The 23,993-nt window shown below is 41.9% G+C and overlaps 1 protein-coding gene across 2 annotated transcripts; it reads left to right on the top strand.

The window, feature by feature from the left end:
* The first annotated feature begins 4,296 nt into the window (after positions 1-4,296).
* Positions 4,297-18,714, top strand: EI24 (EI24 autophagy associated transmembrane protein). 2 transcript variants are annotated; one of them, XM_004438431.3, is made up of 11 exons: positions 4,297-4,446; positions 7,679-7,791; positions 10,529-10,674; positions 11,542-11,602; positions 12,691-12,757; positions 13,301-13,425; positions 13,742-13,861; positions 14,211-14,322; positions 15,247-15,358; positions 15,775-15,849; positions 17,578-18,714. In XM_004438431.3, the coding sequence occupies exons 2-11, from the start codon at positions 7,750-7,752 to the stop codon at positions 17,738-17,740; spliced, it is 1,023 nt and encodes a 340-aa protein (XP_004438488.1). In that variant the 5' UTR covers positions 4,297-4,446; positions 7,679-7,749; the 3' UTR covers positions 17,741-18,714. The 2 variants fall into 2 exon arrangements, with proteins under 2 accessions (XP_004438488.1, XP_087290016.1); XM_087433890.1 differs by lacking the exon at positions 4,297-4,446 and adding an exon at positions 4,501-4,831.
* Positions 18,715-23,993: the final 5,279 nt, after the last annotated feature.

Consider the following 23,993-nt stretch of genomic DNA (forward strand, 5'->3'; position numbering starts at 1 on the left):
AACTCACTGGAAGCTGATACACTCATGGTTTCAGTTTATGCTGCTTCATTTCGATGCATTTTCCCTGGGTGATATCTTCTACTTATATCATTTCAACTATCATCTATATGCCGACGATTCCCAAATCTGTATTGCTACCCAGATCTCTTTCCTGAGTCCAGATGCAGCTGCCTACTAAAGTATATCCACTTGTATATATGGCAGGCGCCCGAAACTCAACATGTCTAAACCTGAATTTATCTTCCTCCATAATTCCTACTTCTCCTGTATTTTCAATTTCAGGTAATGACATTTCTATCCATCAAGTTAGGCAACTTAGAACCACAGGAGCCATTCCCGAGCCCTTTTTCTCTCTACCTCCTCACCCAATCATCAAGTTCTAAGTTTCTTCCTTCTTGTTATCCCTCTAAACTGTTTTCTGCAGATTCAGGCTTTCATCATTCCTCCCTTGAATAATGCAATTATTCACTGCTGCCAATGTTGTCTGCCCCAAATCCATGTGTCTTGTTGCTACTAGAATGGTATTTCATAAATGCAAATATAATCGTATCATTTTCCTTAAAGCTCCTCAGTGGCTCCTCGCTGCCACCAAGACAGTGTTCAAACTTTATATGATGACATAAAAAGCTATGATATAACTGCCTATCTCAACTTTCACTAATTCATACACTTATTCTCCCACCAAATTTTTGAGTACCTACTCTAATGTTAGACATCGTGCTAGGCAATGGGAATATAAAAAAGAACAAAGCAGTAATAGTCTTCCCCTAGTCTAATGGGAGAGAAAGATAATTAAATAAGTAATTACAATTTAGCAGGATGAATTCTTTGATAAGGGGAGTTCAGGGTGCTCCAGGAGCTACAGAGAGATGGTTGGGAAGGGTTTCACAGAGGATGTGATGAATGAGGAGGACTCCGCCAGCAGAAACGTATATGTGTGGAGGGGCCAGAGGGAGGCAGAGGGAATGCCAGATGAAGACCTGGAAGAAACAGAAACATTGGAGTGTTTTAGAAATTATGACTGAAATACAGAGTATAGAGGAGCATGTGGTGAAACAGGTATGCAGGCATACCTCTTTATTTATCAGATCCCCAGAGCCTTTATTAACTATAATGAAGATAAAGAGTTTATGTTTTATTCTGATGGAAATGGGAGCCACTGAAGGGCTTTTAGGCAGGGAGAATAATAATCAGATTTCTATTTTCTAAAGCTCTGTCTATTGTGTGGGGAATGGATTAGAGGTGGCAGACTGGAAGCAGGAAGACTTTTGCAATAATTTAGGTGAGAGATGGTGGCAGTAGACATGGAATCAAGGGGATGGATTTGAGGGCTTTTTGGGGGTAGAATCGAAACTACTTTGTGATTGATTGGAGGTGGGAGGTAAAGAAGCAGCAGCCAAATAGGACTTTGTTGTGTTTGCGGCCATACTGTCCTTGTATGTGTTCCTGGAACACACCAAGCAAGTTTTTGCCTTAGGGCTATGTACTTGCTTCCCTTAGCTAACCCTGGATCTTTACATGACTGGCTTCTTCTCTGCATTCAAATCTCAACACAAAATTAGCTCCTCAAACATGCCTTCCTTCCTACCCTCCGAACAGCCAATGGTAGCCACCCTACCAGCCGTTCTCTATGACATTTCCATGGGTTTTTTTCTATCATTTATCACTATTATCTTATTTTATTCTATTTTATCCTATCCTGTCTATTTGCTTGAATGTAAACCCCATTAAAGCAGACATCTTGTCTGTTTTGCTTACCACTAAATCCTATTATTTCAAAAGAGTCTGGCAAATAGAGAACACTCAATAAATAGGAAGTTTATCTCTTGCCATTTCTCCTCCTATTCTAATCCCAGCCATAATGAACAAATTACAGTGCTCTAAATACGCTGAGTAGCTTTGCTTGCGTTGCTTCCTCTGTGTAGAATCCCCTCCCCACCCTTTCTTCTTTTTGCTAACTCCTCATTGGCCCCCAAGACTTTGTCTTTATCACATTGCATTACCTTGTCTGTTTTCCCACTGGAACAAGGAAGTTGAGGGCATCACATATTTCAAACACCTAGCCAAAATAGATAGATAACAGGCACTCGGTAAATGTTTATATGGATCACCTGGAAGCTTGTTAGAAATGCAGAATCTTGGCCCTCACCCCAGATAGAATGAATCAATCTGCATTTAGCAAGGTCTCCAGGTGATTTGTTTTCCCATTAAAATTCGAGGAGCACTACTTTAGTGATGAGAATACTCAGCCTAAATTTAACTGGGAGGCCTTGTAGTGATCCATTAGGGAAGGCAGGTATGGTAAAGAAAAGGGCATGGCACTGGGAATCCAAGAAAATCGGTTGGAATTTTTTATCAGTTACAACGCTTAAATGGTTGTTGTGAAATAATGAATATGAAAGGCCTGGTACACGGTAGATGTTTAATAAATCATAGTATCTCTCTCTCCTGGAAGATTCCAAGGCTGGTAACTAGGAGATCTGGCCTGTAGATCTGGTATTGTAACCAATTCACTAAATCATGGAACCACATAATTAGAAGGGAACTTCATATAGATACCATTTATTTTAGCAACCTTGCGTTATAGATCTAGAAACTAAGGCTCACAGCTAGACTGGAGATCAAGTCTTCCGAGTTCACTGCTCTGCCACACAGCTTCCTCATTTCTGAAACTAGGAAAATAATATCCTCTCCTATTTGTCGCACAGGTGGCATCTAATCTGTCATAAGGACGTGAGAGCTCTTTAAAAGTACAATTATTGTTTTTTAATTCTAGATTGTATTATATGTGTTGAGGTTTGTAAGATTTCCTTCCGTCAAGCAAGTTAGAGTAGACTAATATCTACTAAATTCTTTCTAAATTCATACTTTAGAGAAAGGATAGAATTTGGAGGAATTGCTACTATTGTAATTGATCATTGCAATAATCGGTTTATCATTAAACCACCTAAATCTCTTTATAACAAGACATCTAAGCCTCAGCAGATGGATTGCTTATTTTAATCAAAATAAAATTCCAAAAGAAATAAAAATCTTTTCTACGTAATAAACAGTTGAAGAGTTTATTTACTCATATCGGGCAAAAGGAAAGTTTAGGGATGTCTCCTTTTTGTAATGACTTTAGTGGTGGAATAAATAAAGCAATAGATTTATGAGAAAAGGAAACTTGAGTGGATATTCCTAGATCTGTTCTGAAAATGAGACTACTGCCCAGGCTGAAACAAATAAGAAAAAAGACTCCCCCTCGGCCCCCCCCATCCCGCCTTTGCCCTCGCCCCAACAGGAGTTATTACATATAAATCCTAGGTCAGCCCTTTACTTAAGGGCTTCTATTCTGATTGCTTTATTCCTTTCTCAGACCTTGTTAGTTTCGACCTAAGTCCTTTTTCTTAGAGAGAAGGTAAGGTTTCAGGAGGCTCAGGGTAGAGGGCTAGTTTATTCTGGAATGAGGCTGGAAGCTGGGCCAGGGTAGAAGAGGTGAACAACCTCCCAGCCCACTTAACTGAAGGAGAGTCAAGAAGCCTGGATATTTGTTCTGCCACTGACCTTGAATAAAGTCACTTGACATCTGGGCATCCTCACAAATAGGAGATAGCACTACATAGCTTCTAGTTGTAAAAATCTGATTCTACAGGTAGCAGCAGCAGCTCTAAGCATAGCTAGGAAGAAAAATAGGAAGTGGGCAAAAAAGAAGAAATGGGGAGATATTTGATTGGGAATAGGGGAGAACAAGGTTATAGGTGAGGCTTGATGGTTTGATGCCAAGGAATTGCCAACCCTGGGGTAAAAATGGACCCGTGGGGATGGAAATGAAAAGTTTTATTTCTATTTACTTTATCGTTTTTATCTCAACTATCACTTTGCCGTCAGAGTACACACCCAATGCAGCCGAACTGCTTGAGGCTTGACCTATTAATCATTTTCAGTGCAGTTTGACTTAAACCCATCATTGCTCAGTACTCTGGTTACAGAAAATCTCCAAGTAAACCAAGGGGACCTCTGTATGTTACCGTTCCGCTGATAGGCTTCACAGGATTTTAGAAGGACAAGCAACCCTGTAGAAGTAAAGGGGAAAGGGCAAAGAACAGGATACGGGATCAGGAAGGACTGGACTAGGGAAGCACGCCCGCTCTCCCCGGCGTCGCCGGACGCGGCGCGGGGCGTGCGGGGCCCCGCGGACGGACTGCATTTCCCAGGCTCCGTCGCCCACGTGGCCCCGCCCCCTCTGCCGCTGCGGTCCCGCCCCCTTCTCCCCGGGAGACTCGGCTCGGCGCCCGCCCGACTTCCCAGCGGCCCCGTGCGGCCCGGGCATGCCCAGTACGGGCGCAGCGGCCCCGGCCCTGGGAGCGCCCGGGTGGGAGTGGGCGGCTGGGCGCGGAGGAGCCGAGCTGCCCCGCGGTGGGCGAGGGGCTGGCCGGGCCGGAGTCGCGGCGGCAGAGCTGCCGGGTAGGTGCAGGCGCGGCCAGGGCATTGACGTCGCGCACCCGGCGCGCGCCAGGGGCCCTGGGCAGCCGGGGCGGTGAGGGCGTGTGAGGGCGTGTGAGGGCAGGCAGGGCCCGAGCGCTGGTGTGTGTGGTTCCGGGCGGGGGCTTCGGGAGAAGGACCCCTGGCGGAAGCGGGGCGCGGTCAGGGGGCAGGACTCTGCCCCAGGTGAGGCGCAGCTATCTTTAGCGCTTCATGCGACCGGAGGTGAGCGTGCGCCGCACCTCGTGCACAGCTGTGGTTGCCGAGGGAGACTAGTTTCCAGTCGAAATTGTCAAGGAGCCACTGGAGGAGACCAGACCAAGCGGACCCATGGGTTCGGAGGCAGTCCGTGGAGCCCCGGTGAGAGGTGAAGATGCTTACCTTTTCTGCATCTGGAGTAGGAAATGATAGCTTCCTGCTTTCTGGATTTGGGTTTGGTGTCTCAGAAATGAAAGTACACGACTTTGCCTCCGTAGGTGCCTAATAAGTTGTAATGACTGTTAGGAATTTAATGGTCGGCTGTATTTCCAGGCTTAAGAGAAGTTATTTGTCCATGGGGTGCTCTGGTTAAACAAAAAGCCTCTTTGCAGAGCTTGTGTAAAAAGAAGTCCCTACTGAAGGTTAGAGCGCCAGGGTTTTGAAGTTCGCTGTAGCCTTTCGCTTGCTGTGATCTTGGGCAAGCCATTTAACTTCGGAGACTCAGTTTTTCCGTCTGTAAAATGATGTGAACCAGATGCAGCTTATTTCCTCCAGCTCAGTTGTAGGGTTCTCCCTGTGTTATTCAGTCTCTGTGTGGCCTTTAATTGTGGCAAGTTACTTTTCTCCGTGCCTCAGCTTTTTGTCAAATCGGACAGTTCGTCAAACATTCCTGTAAGGAAGGCTGCTAGGTTCTCCGCACAAAATTGAAATGACTTGGTCCTTCAAAGGCCGTTGTTGGTCAGTAGGTGATCTGCCACTTGGTACGTGCAGAAGCCAGGTGTTAATGGCCACGGTTCTGATATCACAGCTGTTACCCTGGACGGGGACTGACCTGCCTCAAGCTCCCTGTCAGTGCGCTGTGAGAAACCCAGACTCAGTAGTTGGCTTCCTTAAACTCCCAAGCTAGCTCATTCTTTAGTGGGATTATGTTTGTATAGAAGTTTTGATTTTCATGTTATGGCACTTTATACTGAAAAAAAAAACTATGAAGAATTTTAATACCCCTAATTTATAGATGAGGAAGTAGCTGGTTAGCAGTGAATCCATGATAGTCTTTACAAACTGGTATCTTGTACATCACTGAGCATTTACTATTCACCTGCACAGAGCTATCCTGTCCCTCTGAAGTGTTTTTGGTTTTTAAGTGGGAGTATTAACAGAGGTTTCTTATCTTAGAAACTCTCTACCTGAAGCAAGTTTATCTGTGTAGGATTTGACCTCAGGAACTGATGATACACATGGTGTTGTGCAACTTGCCTTCCTACTGCTGTATTCCCTGCTCTTGCATTTCTGGGTGGCAGTAGTGCAGTTAGGTCACTAAGGTACAGTTAGGTGAAGTGGTTATAGGTCAAGTAAAGTGTGCTTATGTTTTGAAATTGGAGGCTTGTACAAGCTGCCTGTGAAATTTTGTCATTATGGTTTATCTTTTAAATTGAGAATACCCTCGATTGGTTTAGTCAGGTTTGAGAAGTTTAGAATTGAAAGTTCTTAATAAAATGTTTGAAAATGGGTTTTCCATTCACCCTAAAGACATTAGATGGGAGCACAGTATTTTAAGAATATTTATACACGTGAACTTGCAAGTTCTTAATTTTTGAAGCTAGATTTCTCATTCACCTGGGAAATCAATAAAATGGGAAAGCTGGAGTGTGTTAAAGAATATTTATACACATGAACTTTTTTTGGCCTAGTTTAAAATCTGTTTCTTGCATGCTTATTAAAATTGTACATATGTATGTATGTATTTAAAGTTGGAAAACATAGAGAGGCCTATTTGGAGGTGTTGGTGGGCAATTTCACATCGTACCTTAAACTTACCTGTGTGCTGGAGGGTCCTGTGTGTGAAGTGCATCATATTTAGTAATTTTTGTTAGAACTTTCATCTTGCCCTTGTGTTTTCATTCAAGTGTTTGAGGTTATACATCAAGCATAAATATTGTTTAAGAGGGGCCAGCCTTGGTGGCCTAGTGGTTAAGTTTGGCACACTCTGCTTTGGCAGCCTGGGTTTGGTTCCTGGGCTTGGACCTACACCACTTGTCAGTGGCCATGCTGTGGTGGCGACCCACATGCAAAATAGAGGAAGATTGGCAACAGATGTTGGCTCAGGGCGAATCTTCCTCAGCAAAAAAAAAAAAATGATATATATATATATATGTAGTTTAAGAGGATATTGAAATGTAATTATTACCCATCTCCAAATCCTCAGAAGTACTTGGAATGTATGGGAGGGATAGTTAGGGACATCAAGGCCCTAAGAGGAGACTACTGGTTCAAGAGCACATTTACCTCATGTAAAAGGGAAAGGGTGGTAAGTGATTAAAAAAAAAAACTTGTGGATTTCAGGTTTCAGCAGTTACAGGTATAATCTTGCTTAGTTCCCTGTGCTAATATCTACCTAAGTGCTAGAACCTACTGCACTCCTGTTAGAGGTGTAAGTATGTGGAAAAATGTCATCATGTAGAAATGTATGTGAAATACGGATCTTCAATTTACGATGAGGTTACACCCTGATAAACCCATCGTAAACTGAAAATATCTTAAGCCAAAAATGCATTTAACACACCTAACATACTGAGCATCATAACTTAGCCTCCTCACCTGCCTTCAACGCACTCAGAGCACTTAATATTAGCCTACAGTTGCGCAAAAATCATCTAACACAAAGCCTATTTTATAATAAAGTGTTGAATATCTCAAGTAATTTAATGAATACTGGACTGAAAGTGAAAACTGAATGGTTGTATCGGTTGTTTACCCTGGTGATTGTGTGGATGACTGGGTGCTGTGGCTCTCCGCCACTGCCCTCCAGCATCGTGAGAGAGTATCGTACCACATGTCGCTAGCCTGAGAAAAGATCAAAATTCAAAATTTGAAGTATGGTTTCTATTGAATGCGTATGGCTTTTGCACCATCGTAAAGTTGAATAACGTTGTCGAACCATCATAAGTTGGGGACTGTCTGTAACTTATTTTTAAGATAAATATTTTTTCCCCCACTATGCTCCATCTTTTTCCAGGCCCTTCATGATGAAAGATTTTGGGACGCTTCTCTCTCCCCCGTGTAGTTGGTAGTTGGGGTGGTGAAGAGATGGCTGACAGTGTCAAAACCTTTCTCCAGGACCTTGCCAGGGTGAGTACTTAACTCGTCTCTTGACCTTTTTGCTGAGAAATCCTTTAGATGTTTTTGGAATTTTTATCACACTTGTTGGGTCTTTCACATACAGATTTTCATTCTAATCCACGCTACCCAAGAGATAAGTATTACCCTGCATCTTGCTAAGGCTTGGGAGACCTGTCTAGTGAGTGTCTCTGGTATTGGAACCCTGGTCAGCTTGGCTCCAGAGCCTTTTTTTTTTTAATAACTTTTTATTTTGGAATAATTTTAGGTTTACAGACAAGTCACAGGATAGTACAGAGAGTTCCCCTATATTGTTCACCAGGTTCCCCTATGTTTAACATCTTATTTAACCATGGGATGTTCGTCAAAACTAAGCAATGAACGTTGGCACAGTGCTATTACCTAAACTACTTCATTCGGACTTAAATTACGAACCCTATCTCCGCACCTCCCCCCCCACCATTCTACAAGGTGCAGATGATGATGATCTAGGAAAAGGTCCCATAAAGATCTGTTTAGGACTTAGTCACCTAAATTACCAATAGCACAAAATTCCATTATAGTGGGTGTTTGAGGTCTAATGCACTAGTTGTAGCCCTTGTAGCTATATTCCTAGGAGCAGGAGCGAGGCCAGTTCTGATGGAGGGTGTAGGAGGGGGGTTCTTCCCTCAATGGGAGTGTTTACAAGTTTATTACCTTTGAGTAAAAGAGGGGGAATTGAAGGAGTATCTTAGGGCCAAAGAGACTTCATGCTGTGGATCAGCTTTTAATACCTTTCCCTCCTTGTCTTGCCATTCTTGTGCTATAAAATTTCAACCCTGGATCAGTTCTACGGTGTGCTGTTTAATGTTTGTCTGCCCCACTAGACTAAGCATCTCAAGTGGAGATCCTGTCTTTATCCTAGTACATGCTAGGCTCTCAGCCATTTGAACTTAACTATCTTAAATATTTAAACTTTGTGGAAGATTTAGAAGTTAAAAGCAAAATAAGACTAAAAATTACTCGTAGATAAAAGATCAGGTACACACTGTGCCAGTTTATGCTCTTATCAGTGGGTAGCACATAAACTTGCCCATTTCTCTGTATGCTGGCAGTTATCTCTAAAATTTGTTTTAGCTAATAACAGTAGGTGAAAATGCCATCCTTAAATCCAGATTGGCCATTGCTTCCAGAATGCCTTCTTCTTCCTGTTCTTCATGAAGTTGAATATCCCAGTACTACCACTCTACTTTGGACATAAATCTGTTGTGGTACTTATTAAACTAATTTTTTTTTTTTTTTGTTTACTTGTATACTTTTCCTGCTAAGTTATGTTTCTTGAGTATTTCCATATGCCCAATGTCTAGCTCATAGAAGATGCTCAATATGTAGGTGGGTGGATGAATGAATGCAGTTCTTTGAACTGGGCGATAGGCAATTCTGGTATTTGTGGCTCCTTTCTGCTATTGGAGCTCTTCCAATATGGTTGGCAAGTGCCTCTGTCACTGTCTTCATATACTTAACGGCCCTCTCCCTGGTCATATACTCTTTAAGAACATTCTCTCCTCCAGCAACACTACCAGGTTGTTTCTGCCTTATGTGGCATGCTCCTGTCCTACAGCTTTTCACATTTTACGGTAATTATTTCTTTGTGTCTCTCTCCAACCTTAGTCCAGCCCTGGTCCTTTCTAGAGACCAGTGTTGAATTTATCCTTGTATCACTAGAGTTTAAATACAGGATATAGGACATACTATAGGCATTTGATTGATATTGAAAGAGTATAGGGAACGGCAGTAACTTGGCTTTATAGTATTGATAAGTGTGGTGGGATTGGAAAACCACTATTTTGCAACCATGTTATTCAAGATTGGTTTGGGCAAGAATTGTCAATGTATGCTAAATGTAGGGGGGAGAACTTGTTGAACAGGATATTTGCATGGTCTCAGAAGTGTCTGCCCACAGATTGCTTATGAGTTACAAGAGGAAAAATTTGCAACTATACAGTGGAGAAGCAGGAAAACACCTCGACTGACTATGTAAAATTAAGGTCACCAGCAAGGACAGGCACTTCATGTGCCTCTGGATGTAATATCTGGAATGGCACACCAGCACTTCTGTGATGTTCTTGCCACAAATGTGTAACCTGGCTCCAGTAGTGAGGAAACAAACCTGCATTGAGGGAATACCATAGAGTAACTGGCCTGTATACTTCAAAAAGAAAGACAGGCTAAGGAGCTGTTTCTGACTCAAGGAGACTAAAAAGACATGACAACTAAATGCAATATGTGATTCTTAACTGAATTCTGATATTTGAAGGGTAAAAATGCTGTAGAGGGCATTATTGGGAAAAGTGGAGAAATTGGAATATGCAGTGTAGATTAAAGTATTTCAATATTAAATTTCTTGAATTGATAACTATCTTGTGTTATAAAAGAATATCATTGTTCTTAGGAAATACACTGAAGAAGTAAAAGTAAAAGGACATGATGTAGTGACCTACTCTCAAGTGATTCAGAGAAAAAAATATATATAAATAATAATAAATGTGGCAAAATACTAATCTGGTGAATCTGGAGAAGGGGTACTTGGAAGTTCTCCATTCTTGAAACTTTTCTGTATATTGGGAATTAAAAAAAAAAAAAAATTAAGCCAGGTAGCAAAGTAAGTACAGTGGTTTCCACTTTTAATTTCACTTCACCGTATGTGACTTTGGAAAGTCTTCTCTGATCTGTAATCTTCCTTCTTTAAAAATAATATCCTTGTCTGTAGGGAATCAAAGACTCCATCTGGGGAATTTGTACCATCTCAAAACTAGATGCTCGAATTCAGCAAAAGAGAGAGGAACAGCGTCGAAGAAGGGCAAGTAGTGTCCTGGCACAGAGGAGAGCCCAGAGCATAGAGAGGAAGCAAGAGAGGTAAGCAGTGGAGGCTGATGTCAGCAAAGGGCTGAGCGCCCTCCTGGAAGGCCCTTCAGGAAGTGATTGATCCTCAGTATGGAATTAAGGCCCTACATAGTGACTTGAAGTTTCAGTACCCCATCATTTGTTTTTTTGTATTTTTTCCCAAAAAAATGTTATAGGTGATTTTTTTCCCCCACATTGAATTAAACTAGGGTCTAGCAATAATCCTTGCTCAAAATGCCATGGTGCTGGGGCCAGCCTGGTGACGTAGCAGTTAGCTCCACGCATTCTGCTTCGGTGGCCCAGGGTTCGCCGGTTCGGATCCTGGGTGCGGACCTGCTCACTGCCTATGAAGCCATGGTGAGGCAGCATCCTGTATGGAAGAGCTATAACTCAACAACTATGATATACAGCTATGTACTGGGCCTTTGGGGAGGAAAAAAAGAAAAAAGAGGAATATTGGGAATAGATATTAGCACAGGGCCAAGCTTCCTCAAAAAAAAAAAATGTCATGGTGTTAAGAAAAAAAAAAATTCAGAATGGTGAATAGAGGACCCCAAAAAATATCATTTGGATTGATGGGTACTTTAGGAGACCCTGCATGGATTTATTTATTCATAGAAGAACCTCAGACATCCTCTTTTAATCTTCTCCAATCTTGGATTTTAGAAAATACATTTTTTTTCTCTTTAAGAAAAGCTGCTTCTCTAGAAATATTTTCAACCTTTTTCTCATTAACTGATATTAGGAGAACATTTGGAAACAATAGGTACTGGAAAAATAATATGGTAACAACAAAAGATGTAAAATGGAGAGCTACTGAATGACAGTATGGAAATAGCCTATATGCCTTATAAGCTAAATATGTATGGTCTTTTCCAGTGAGCCACGTATCGTTAGTAGAATTTTCCAGTGCTGTGCTTGGAATGGTGGAGTATTCTGGGTAAGTTCTTTGTCGTCAAGTTCCAGGTACTGTACAAGCATCTTCAGATTGTTGCTATATTAATGGTTCTCAATGGTTTTCTTGAAACTTAGACAAGCAGCTTTCACCTGCTGATAATGCTTAAGACCATAACTCAGGATTCTGTGCACTTGTAGTGATTTTATTCCCACTCAAAGAACACTTGCGTGCAAATGTCAGGGATAGCCCTGAATGTACGCTTGTATTTTTTTACAAAATGACTCATTCACAAGTTTTAATGTTGTTAGAGGTAACAATTTCTCTTGACATTGTCTGGACATTTTTGCCAAGAGCAACAATGAGGGGATCAGAGGGGAAGGGCAGATGGACAAGGGCGAGGTTTTCCTTGCATCTGGTTATATCAGTCTACGGGCACTGATGACTACTGAAACCCATACTTGAAAAGATTGCCTACCATTAACTGAGAACCAACACAGGATTAAGTGTAATTTGAGTACTCTGAAGGACAAGTAATTAAATATTTCCTTTGACTTGGAATTCAATACAATTCAATTTGTCTTAATCTAAACATTTCACAGGTGTTTTCAGATGTTAGCTATTTTTTTTTTTGGTAGGAAGATTAGCCCTGAGCTAACATCTGTTGCCAATCCTCCTCTTTTTGCTGAGGAAGATTGGCGCTGGGCTAACATCCGTGCCCATCTTCCTCTACTTTATATGGGACTCCGCCACAGCATGGCTTGACAAGCAGTGTGTTCGTCTGTGCCCAGGATCCAAACCTGCAAACCCTGGGCTGCCGAAGTGGAGCACACAAACTTAACCACTACGCCACTGGGCTGGCCCCTCAGATTTTAGCTTTAATTAATAAAATATTACTATGTATTTAGTACATGCCTGTATTTTGGCCTGAATACTAGTTGAAATTTCTTCTATGCCCCCAAACTGTTTTTGTGAGCAGTGTCAGATTTGTACCTCTTAGTCCAATTTTGGTGCCTCTTCAGGCCTCCAAATTTGTAAAAGGCACCTCTACCTGTAAAATAATTAACTGAAACTTGGAACTCTTGTTTTAAAATAGGGCTTTTAATGTTTACCTTATTGCTTCTTTCCTTTAGTTCAGTCTTCTCTTGTTTTATCGAGTTTTTATTCCTGTGCTTCAGTCAGTAACAGCCCAAATTATTGGTAAGTGTATATACATTGCTCTGTGCTGTCTGCCTGGGATGGAGGTGGGAGATGTTTCCCTGTCTCCCTCAGTGTATTGAGCACTTCCTATAAACCAGGAGCTTTAGATGTTTTTAACTCAAACCTCTTAACCCTTTGAATGGGTACTGTTATAGATACTACTTTATGAATGAAGAAATGGAAGTGAGTTACCAAGGTTATAAACCATCAGAAAGTGGCAGAGCTGGTATTTAAACCCAGGTGGTTTCCTGCATATTATGTACTGTTAGTCACTGTGACATCTCAGTCACCACCAGCTAAGCAGGTTTGTCTCAAGGCAGGCTGCACATATCTGTGGCTGCTCTGAAGTGGAGTTGGGGCCAGAATTTGGTGTGTCCTTGAAGAATAAGACTATCTGAAATAGGTATAGTGATGTGCTGGCAAGAAACAAAGATGTGTGGGGCGGGGGGGCTGCGAAGAATAGTCACAATCTAGGGGTTCCGTATTTGGTCTTTTGTTTTTCCATTTCTCCAGTTAAACAAACAACTCTTTCCCCTTTCTTAGGTGATCCATCACTACATGGAGATGTTTGGTCATGGCTGGAATTCTTCCTCACATCAATTTTCAGTGCTCTTTGGGTGCTCCCCTTGTTTGTGCTTAGCAAAGTTGTGAATGCCATCTGGTTTCAGGTGGGTCCAGGGTGGAATGGAGTCTGGGTCCTAGAGCATGATGGGTTGACAGGTGGCAGGTTTCAGCCTGTGAAGTTAGTGGCTATGTAGTGAGTGATTTCACAGCCTTAACCTTTCTTGGTCAAGCAGCCAGTGGGTGATCTTTGTGTTCTTGTAAAATGGAATTATTGTCTCAGGTCACCTGAGCGTCTTATTGCCAGATGTCCGGGGGCTTTTCTCACCTGGCAGGTCTGATGGCACATTGGTGGCCTTAGCTTTGGGATGGATATTGAAGTCATTTAATTCATGTTTTGGTGAGCTGCTTTCTCTGTTACAGGACATAGCTGATCTGGCATTTGAGGTGTCAGGGAGGAAGCCTCACCCATTCCCTAGTGTCAGCAAAATAATTGCTGACATGCTCTTCAACCTTTTGCTGCAGGCTCTTTTCCTCATTCAGGTGAGACTGGCCTTCTGGGCACATGTGCAGATTTAACAAAAAAAAAAGTTCACTGGAGGGAGCAGCACAAAGACAGAGTGTTGCATTTATACTGGGGCAGATACGCTTTGTCAGAGGTAATGATTTTTAAATCATTTTTTCACAGGAACTAGAGAATTTAAAAATGATAAAACAATAAGAAACATGAATTTTCCTGCTCTTCCCTGCCACCCTAGTCATTCTCCACCCTTCTGCTGTTCAGAAACTTGAAGCAACTATGAGGCTATTGGGGTAGAGGGTGATGACCCAGAGTGGCAGGTGAATAGTCTCTGCAGTTTTGGAATTAAGATTTTCCATATTTGTTCTTCAGGGGATGTTTGTGAGTCTCTTTCCCATCCATCTTGTTGGTCAGCTGGTTAGTCTCCTGCATATGTCCCTTCTCTACTCACTATACTGCTTCGAATATCGTTGGTTTAATAAAGGTAAGTATATCTAAAGAAGCTCAGAACTTGGAGGCCCAGTTTGGAAATGCAGCTGATAAGCAGACCTCTTAAACTATTCAGTACTTAGGCCATGGGCGAACCATCTTTGGAAGGAAGTAGCCTCTTTGGCAAGAAGGAACTTACATTTGGCTTAGGGAGTTTAACTCCTAACTTGGATGCTGGTGGTTAAGGCAATGTAGCATTATCTTTATGGTGCTTAATGTGATGTAACTCTGACTGAGCTGTAAGGTGGCATAAATGAGCAAGAGTTATTCTGAATTAGAGAAATCAATTTGACGTCAGTGCATTCAGATTCTTTTGGGGATATTTTTAAAGCTCTTGGCATATTTTTATGGGTGTGTATGGTTGAAAGAAGTTAATTGATTTCTAGAAGATGGCTGCCTTTTTATTTGATACCTTGATTTGTTCAAGACTAATTCTGACAGGATGCTGATGTTGTAATTCATAATTCACTTAGCCTGCCAGCTTTGAAGTTGTGATTACTGAATTGTAAAAACTTTGCATACAAGCTTTATATCAAATTTGGACAGTTCTTTTTTTTTTTTTTTTTATAATTTTATTTATTTATTTTTCCCCCAAAGCCCCTGTAGATAGTTGTACGTCATAGTTGCACATCCTTCTAGTTGCTGTATGTGGGACGCGGCCTCAGCATGGCTGGAGAAGCGGTTTGTCGGTGCGCACCCGGGATCCGAACCCGGGCCGCCAGCATCGGAGTGCGAGCACTTAACTGCTAAGCCACGGGGCCGGCCCAGATTTGGACAGTTCTAATGCATACACTTTAAACTGTGTTCTAAATGGCAGATCTGTACCTAAAACTCAAACCTCGAATAATTTGTCTACCATATTTAGTCTTTTGACTAAAAGGAAATACGCAATCTAATTGTATTGGCTCCCTTGTTTTAGGAATTGAAATGCATCAGCGGTTGTCAAACATAGAAAGGAATTGGCCTTACTACTTTGGGTTCGGTTTGCCCTTGGCTTTCCTCACAGCAATGCAGTCCTCATACATTATCAGGTAATTTGGCTGGAGGGACTTGAAGAGGACTAGTAAAAATGAAGATTCAATGTAGGGAGCACCATCTGTATGCCTGGTTCTGTGCTTGGCATTCTGCATTCTTATTTGGCCATCAGGACGTCTGTAGGATTTTTTTTCCCTTGATAGTCATGGACATTTGTCAGCATTAAAATCTAGTCTGTATGATCTTATATTCCATATTCTTTCTTCTATGTTGCGTCCTGGGGCAGTGTTAAACATACCCAATGCTTAGAAAAATCTTTTGGTTTTTTTTTGAACGATGTGTTTGATATATTAAGGTTTTATCAAGCCATGAAGTTAGCAATGGAGGCAAAGGAACTTTGGGCTTCTAATATCTTCTCCAAAGTCATGACTGTTATCATGGTGACTAATTGTTTCTTTTCTTTTGTTTACAGTGGCTGCCTCTTCTCTATCCTCTTTCCTTTATTCATTATCAGCGCCAATGAAGCAAAGACTCCTGGGAAAGCATAGTAAGTATTAGCCAGTATTAGCCAAAGTGTAAGTTTTTTCTGTGTAAAGGATTGGGGCTATAATGCTACAATTATATGAATGAGACTTTTTTTTTAATAACCTCATATTTTGCAGGAAAATGTTAATATACGGTTTAATGAGAGAAAAACATTTCTGGGATATATCTCAAAATTTTCCCCATGCATATATGCACAAAAATATGTTTCAAAAATTGATGCCAGGGCCGGCCCCGTGGCTTAGCGGTTAAGTGCTCACGCTCCGCTACTGGTGGCCCGGGTTCGGATCCCGGGCGCGCACCGACACACCGCGTCTCCAGCCATGCTGAGGCCGCATCCCACATGCAGCAAGTGGTAGGATGTGCAGCTATGACATGCAGCTGTCTACTGGGGCTTTGGGGGAAAAAAAAAATTGATGCCATTATACGTATTCTTTTTTTTTTTTTTGTGAGGAAGATCGGCCCTGAGCTAACATCTGTGCTAAACCTCCTGTTTTTGCTGAGGAAGACCGGCTCTGAGCTAACATCTATTGCCAATCCTCCTCCTCCCTTTTTTCCCCAAAGCCCCAGTAGATAGTTGTATGTCATAGCTGCACATCCTTCTAGTTGCTGTATGTGGACGCGGCCTCAGCATGGCCGGAGAAGCAGTGCGTCGCTGCGCGCCTGGGATCCGAACCCCGGGGCCACCAGCAGCGGAGCGCGCGCACTTAACTGCTACGCCACGGGGCCAGCCCCATTATATGTATTCTTAAAATTTAACAACTCACTGAATATAAGGCACTTGTAAAAACACCTGTAGTTAACTTCATTTTTGTAAGAATGGCCAACTTTTTAAAAAAGTAGTGGACCATGTGATCTGGCTATCTGAGTTTATTGATGATAATAGTAAAACAAAATTTTTTTTTTAATTCTTTTTTTTCGTGTGTGAGGAAGATCAGCTCTGAGCTATCATCTGCCAGTCCTCCCCTTTTTTTTGCTGAGGAGGACTGGCTCTGGGCTAACATCTGTGCCCATCTTCCTCCACTTTACGTGGGACGCCGCCAGAGCATGGCCTGACAAGCGGTGCATTGGTGCACACCCGGGATCCGAACCCGGGCCGCCAGCAGCGGAGTGCGCGCACTTAACCACTATGCCACGGGACCGGCCCGTAAAACAAAATATTTTAAAATGAATCTTTAGCAATAATAGCATTCCAGAAGTTTTATTTCAAAGAAAAGCTTGATTAATCTTTGATCAATTTTGGTTACGTCATTGAGGATACATGTATTAGAAATTTCAGATCTGTTTGGGTTTTTGCGTGCTCTTACTGTCCAGCAGTGCTCAGTGTATATCTTAGTAGGCATAATCGACATTCCCTTGAAACTCTTGAAAATATCATATGCTATATGTGCTTTTTCAGACATCGTTTGAAGTTTGTATCCTGAAGTCAGCCATAGAAAAGTACTTCTCGAATCAGAATTAATCTGAAACGTAACTTAATTTCCTCTAAGCCCTGATACTTCAAATGGTGATTCCACTTCACTCTTGACAGCCACGGGGCCCAGTGCATTCTTCAGTTGCTGCCTATTTAAACCATGTGTCTTTAATACCTGTACTTCCTTGATCAAATTTCAATTGTCTTGTTTTCCTCTGGGTCATTTTAAGTTTAATGCAGTCAAATAAGTTGTCAAATAATTCAAACAATAATTTTGATCAACTGAGGATCTAACAAGTTGGGTCTCTTGCCTTTTAGCCTTTTCCAGTTGCGCCTCTTCTCTTTGGTGGTTTTCTTAAGCAACAGACTCTTCCACAAGACCGTCTACCTGCAGTCTGCCCTGAGTAGCTCAACCTCTGCAGAGAAGTTCCCTTCACCACATCCGTCTCCTGCCAAACTGAAGGCTGCTGCAGGCCACTGAGTCGCCTGCCATCCAGAGGGTATGGGTGGGATTGGAAGGAGGCTGTGGCAGCTCTTTTCCTTGTTCACCTCCCCAACCAGGGAAGGCAGGACCCACTCTGCCAAGGGCCCTCTGCATTCCCTTCTCTCTGAGGAAATGGGATTTTTGTTTCTGGTGCACGTAAGGCAGAATCTTCCTGACACCAGTATGTGGATTTTTAACACCGGTGAGTCTGAAAGGACCACAGGTTTTTCTGCAGCTCTTTTCTAGCATTTCCCAGCCCCCGTGCCTGGACTGATTTGAATACTTTTTCTCCCTGTGCCATTTACCCTCCCCCCTCCCCTTCCTGCCTTCTACCACCCTTGGATGAATGGATTTTGTAATTCCAGCTGTTGTATTTTGTGGACCTGTTATTTTTGTTGTTTTTCTGTGAAGCACATATATTGGATGTGGGAGGTAAAGGAGTTTCTTGTTGCTCCTGGTCACTCCCTTTATAGCCATCACTGTCTTGTTTCTTGTAACTCAGGTTAGATTTTGGTCTCTTTTGCTCCACTGCAAAAAACAAGCCTGAAGAGATGGGACAGGAGGAAAGACCTCACAGCCAGATCTGCTGGGTTTTGAGGAGTGATTTTTCTTTCTTCCCTTGAAGGGAGAAAAGGCTTTTTTCACTGGTACATAATAAAGTTTCCCAACTATAGGGAGGTACCGATTTTGGACAAGTGCCACTGCAACACAGAATGCTGAAAGAACCAGAACTTTTAAACTCTGGAGGTCTGAAATTTACGGTTGGCCACTGCCGGGTCTCTCTGGTATCTCAAAGGAATACTGGGTGCTGCAAATAGGAACTGAAGGGGTAAACTTATTAAACCCATTAAACCTGTGATTGGTGTTTTCCTGTCATTTTAATGAGACTAAATATGGAGGGAGGGTGCGGGTGTCAAAACACTTGTACAATTTTAAAGTGTCATGATTAAACGTGAGCTGGTTTCCCACAAGTGTGTAATGGCTGAATTTACAAATCATCACCTCAAGAAACATTCATGGAACACAAGACTTTGTTTTAGATAACTTGGTTAGGGCCGGCCCCGTGGCTTAGCGGTTAAGTGCTCGTGCTCCGCTGCTGGCGGCCCGGGTTCGATCCCGGGCGCACACCGACGCACCGCTTCTCCGGCCATGCTGAGGCCGCATCCCACATACAGCAACTGGAAGGATGTGCAGCTATGACATACAACTATCTACTGGGGCTTTGGGGGAAAAAAATAAATAAATAAAATTATTAAAAAAAAAAAAAGATAACTTGGTTATAGCTTTGTGAGATTAGTCCTGAAAAACTTTCCCCAAGAAAATCTGGATTATGTGATTATAATCATGTTAACATTTTGTGAGAGAATTTGGGATTGTTGAGTTATTTGTTTTAAAGTCTGTATGTACATCTCTCCTGTGTACCTACGAAGGGAGAGAGGTCATTCTAGGTTTCAGTGTATTGAACATTCTCATTAGGGAAGAGATTAGACAGTTGGTTAACAAACTTTTACTGTGTACAAGACAAAGACTTAAAAATCATTGCTGGGAGATATAAACCCAAGGTCGATGTGCAGAAGGTTTTTAAATAGTGGGCATCTTGGAAGTAGGCCTTGTTTCCAGCTTGTGCACAAAAAATTATAAAAAACACAGTTAAAATAAGGTTTACTTGGAACATTCCTGTGACGTTTCTGGTCATTTGACAATAGTATTGCAGAGAACTACTTCCAGGTTGGTGTGGGAGTGGTTTGAAGAAAACCTCAGTATTTCATCAGCTTGTAACTGATCAGTGATTACCTTACTTAAGATTAGTTTTTTAAGTTTTAAAAATTAGCTTAGTTATTTAAGTGGCCACAACTTTGCTGCCAGCAATTTGTATTTGTACCAACTAAGCTGGTCTTTGCTAGTTTAGAAGGGTGAAGGAGCTTGAGTAGATGAAGGCGTGATTTTATCCCACACTGTGCCTGGCTATAGAAAATGCTTAACTGGAAGTGAGGAACCTACACAGTTTTATTAGCGTAATTGAGAGGCCAGGCCTGTACAAAGGCTAGATTAGGCATGTCTACAATAGAAATTTGGTAACAATCTCAAATGAGGCATGTACACAAAAGCAGTGTAAACTTATCTTGCCTTTTCACTAGGGTATGGGCACTGAGGGCAGTGATTAGGAAACTGGGATCAAAGGGAGAGTAGGCTCTGTTTTTGCCAAGTTCAGAATGGCAGTTTGAGGCAGACTAATGGTAACTGAAAAAAAGGGAGGTCATATCACTAAAGATGGAAATGACAGCTTGAGTTTTAATCATGCAACCAGTGGGATCTAAGGAATCATGTTCACAAAAGTTCTTTTCAGGGATAGACATCACAGCTTGGATAGGTAAACGTGATTCAGAACACTACCCTTTTATCCTATCTAGAGTTGAGTTGTTCATTATAGCAACTCTTGAAGAATTAGAAAGTGGATGCTTCAGACCTGAGTATGTTAAGTCTGCTGGAAACTTAAATGGACAGATTTGTGCACTGACTTGTTAATTGCTCTGTACTTAGTAAGGGCCAAGATAAAGTGTAAGAGGAATGGTGACAAACTGAAACAAACCCAGAAGATGGGAACTAATGGTTAGGTTTGTGAACCACCTTAAAAGGGTAACATCTGTGGGAATAAATGGGCAACTGTAGTTGTCCACTGTCTATTCATTTTCCATCCACTTCTATTTATTTTCTGATTATTGAAGTAGTACAGGTGCTGGCCCCCTGGTGTAGTGGGTAAGTGTGTGCGCTCCGCTGCTGGCGGCCCGGGTTCGGATCCTGGGTGCGCACTGACACACTGCTTGTCAGGCCATGCTGTGGCGGCGTCCCATATAAAGTGGAGGAAGATGGGCACAGATGTTAGCCCAGGGCCAGTCTTCCTCAGCAAAAAGGAGGATGGGCATGGATGTTAGCTCAGGGCTGATCTTCCTTACACGCGCGCACACACACAAATAGTAGTACATTCAGCTTCTATATTTGTTTACCCCTATCAAGATTGCTCTGGTAAAGGTTATCAGTTCAGGGCCGGCCCTGTGGCTTGGTGGTTAAGTGCGCGCGCTGCGATGCTGGCGGCCCGGGTTCGGATCCCGGGTGCGCAGCGAGGCACCACTTCTCTGTCCAGCCTGAGGCCGAGTCCCACATACAGCAACTAGAAGGATGTGCAGCTGTGACATAACAACTATCTACTGGGGCTTTGGGGGCAAAAAATAAATAAAATCTTTAAGGTTATCAGTTCATCAATAGTATGATAGAATAGACATTTAGTTTAGCACTTATCTCCCCTCTGCCATTAACATTCCTCCTATGCTATATGACCACAGATGGAAGTTAAGAGTGCTGACTTCAGGTCAGTGTAACTTAGGCCTTTTTAACAATGAGAGCCATCCATCAGTAAAATATTTTGGATGGACCTAAAGTGATTCCATAGAACCAGTGAAGGATCAAGTGGGGGAAACAGATGACCTAAACATGTAACAGGCATTTGAACAGCTTCTCTGTTAGGCACTGTGCAAGCCACTGGGGACTCAAGGGTGAACCAGAAAGGTATCACTTCCCTCTTGGACGTAACATGAAGGGGACTGACAAGTGATCGGCAAATTTTTAAAAATTACGTGTTCAAATAGCTACTATTTTCCATAGGTCACAAAGCTGGATAAAATGTTGGAATTCAGAGAATCTTTGAGTAGAATGAGAGATTAGGCCATACATTCAGCCTCCCATTCTTGTGCTCCTGATTTCAAGTTTAAATGTTCTGTAGTGCTTTCAGACCTATGGGAAAAATAGTGACTGCTGGATCATTTAGATAAGAAGTTTTTAACCAGGGATCAGCATCAGAATCATGACATACCACCTGGCCCTGGAGGAAAGTTAAGTAGTTCTAGAAACACAAGGTAACTTTAAGAATTCCAATAACTACTTTCATAGAAATTTGGGAAGCTATTGGCATCCATAAAGAACAGATTGTTGTGAAAAAGGGACAGAATAGGAAAGTGCTTGGAAATTAAAGCAGTTGTGGGAATAAAATGACATGACTTATAAAAGTGACACTGAGGAGGCTAAATTAGAGAACTGCAAGATAAAATTGAGGAAATTTCCTAGAACACAGAGCAAAAAGATCAAGATGTGAAAAAAGTTAAGAATCATGGAAGTATCCAAGAATCAGGAGATCCAACATTGGTCTAATTGCAACTTCAGAAAATGAGAACAGAAACATGGAGATAAGAATAAAATCGAAGAAAATTTCCTGGACAATGAAAATTGGAGTTTTCAGATAGAAAGGGCCTGCTAAGCGTAAAGCAGGAAAAATGAAAGAAAGAAAAAAACACATAGATGGGATCTCTAAGGAAAAATAATTTATCAGGGAGAAAAACAGGTTACCTACAAAGGACTGTGACTCACATTGGCGTTAGACTTCTCAAGAACAACTCCTGATAATGGAAGATCAAGTTGTAATGCCTTGAAAGTGTGCTTTTATGTGCTCCTGTGTGTATGGGATGGGTGGGTCCCAATTTTGTTCCTATAATTCAAAATCTAGCTATGCTATTAATTAAGGACAAAATAAAGGCATTGTTTGCTTTCCATTCAGCTTTTCTGAACAAGTTACTTGAAAAGTCTATCAAAGTGAAAAGTAAATCCAAGAAACAAAAATGACTAATTAAAACACCCAACCAAACAACACGAAACAGTGGAATCAGACGTGCATTGAGAAGAAATCCTGGTTACAAAGCTTTGCAGCACACTTGGAAAGGTGGGTTCTGGGGAGAATATTTCCAAGAAGAAAATAGATACTGTTACCCTGGTGTGCTCCAGATGAGATAAAGGCATGTGTTTCTTTTGATCAATGATATAAAAGAGGTAAGTAGACACTTGAGAGGACAGCCCTGTGGCCTAGTGGTTAAGTTCAGCATGCTCAGCTTTGGTTTGGTTCAGAGGTGGACCTACACCACTCGTCTATTGATGCCCATGCTGTGGCAGCGGCTCACATACAAAAGGAGGAAGATTGGCTGCAGATGTTAGCCCAGGGCAAATCTTCCGCAGCACACACACACAAAAAAAGTAAAAAGTAGACACTTCAGGAAAGACTGAAAGCTCCACAGAAATGACATGATTCCTACGAAGCAAGCTAAAAAGAGCATTCTTTTAAGCAATTGATGGAACAGTAAAAAGTTTTTCTGAAACAACCAAGTCAAAACTTTTGGTCCAATAAATCAGGAGGGAGAAGGATTAGCTGATATGCTGAATTCATGTATATAGTCTCTGGGTTTATAATACCATAATAATTTTTCCCATGACTTTGCTGTCCATACTTTGGTTTTACTTATAGATAAGCCTCTCCCTAGCAACTGGTGCTAAAGAATCATCCTAAAAATAGGCTTACATTTTAAACTTTGTTCTTTAGTAGCATATTTTGACTTCTGAAAAAGCTGACGTAATTCTACCACCTGAAAACTTAAACATTCCCTTTAAGAAACATGTTCAATTTTTTAAAAAATTGAGAACCCCAACATCTTAATGTTCTTGCAACAATACTTTTTTTTTTTTAACTTTAAAGGAATCTTTCTAATTTCAATTCCTTTTTTCTTTTAAGAAAATAATTAAATCTTGTATGGAAAAGCATTTACTTGAAGTTCTCCAATTCCTTCAGGTTCACCTTCAGTTTCCTTCTGTTAATAAAATTACATTGAACACATTATAAAAACAAACAAAAAAGCAGATCTATTGAATCATAATGTCCTGGGGTGAGCCTAGTCATGTGAATTTTGAAAAATACACGTGATTTCCAAGCACTGCTTTAAGTGTGCTTTCAGTGAGTTTAGTCAGTTGCATTCATAGTAGAGTGGCACTGGCACTAAGTCTGAACAGTTTCCAGATGCTCCCCTTCTCTTTGGCGTAGCCGCCGCTCACTGAAGTGTGTAGGGAGCAGGAGTGCGGGAGTGTGTGGGTGTACACGTGCGGGTCTGACACGTGCTGGAATTGGCTGCTGAAACTTCGCTCCCTTCCCTGGGCTCAGCAACATTTTTTTTTTTTTTTTTTTTTTGGTGAGGAGAGAGAGGGAGAAAGGAGGCAAGTTACCGCAGCTTTCGCTGGCAGATATTTTACGAAGGGGAAAGGCGTGAGCTGACAACGTACGGCCAGGCTGCTGCTGGTTCTCGGCAGAAGCCCGTCCACCGCGTGGGAGCACGGCCTCTGCGGCAATGGGGATTCTTCCAGCTCAACCCGACGATCACTT

Source organism: Ceratotherium simum, chromosome 7 (assembly GCF_057802395.1).
Source record: "Ceratotherium simum simum isolate JZ-2026a chromosome 7, ASM5780239v1, whole genome shotgun sequence".
Classification (NCBI taxonomy): Eukaryota; Metazoa; Chordata; class Mammalia; order Perissodactyla; family Rhinocerotidae; genus Ceratotherium; species Ceratotherium simum.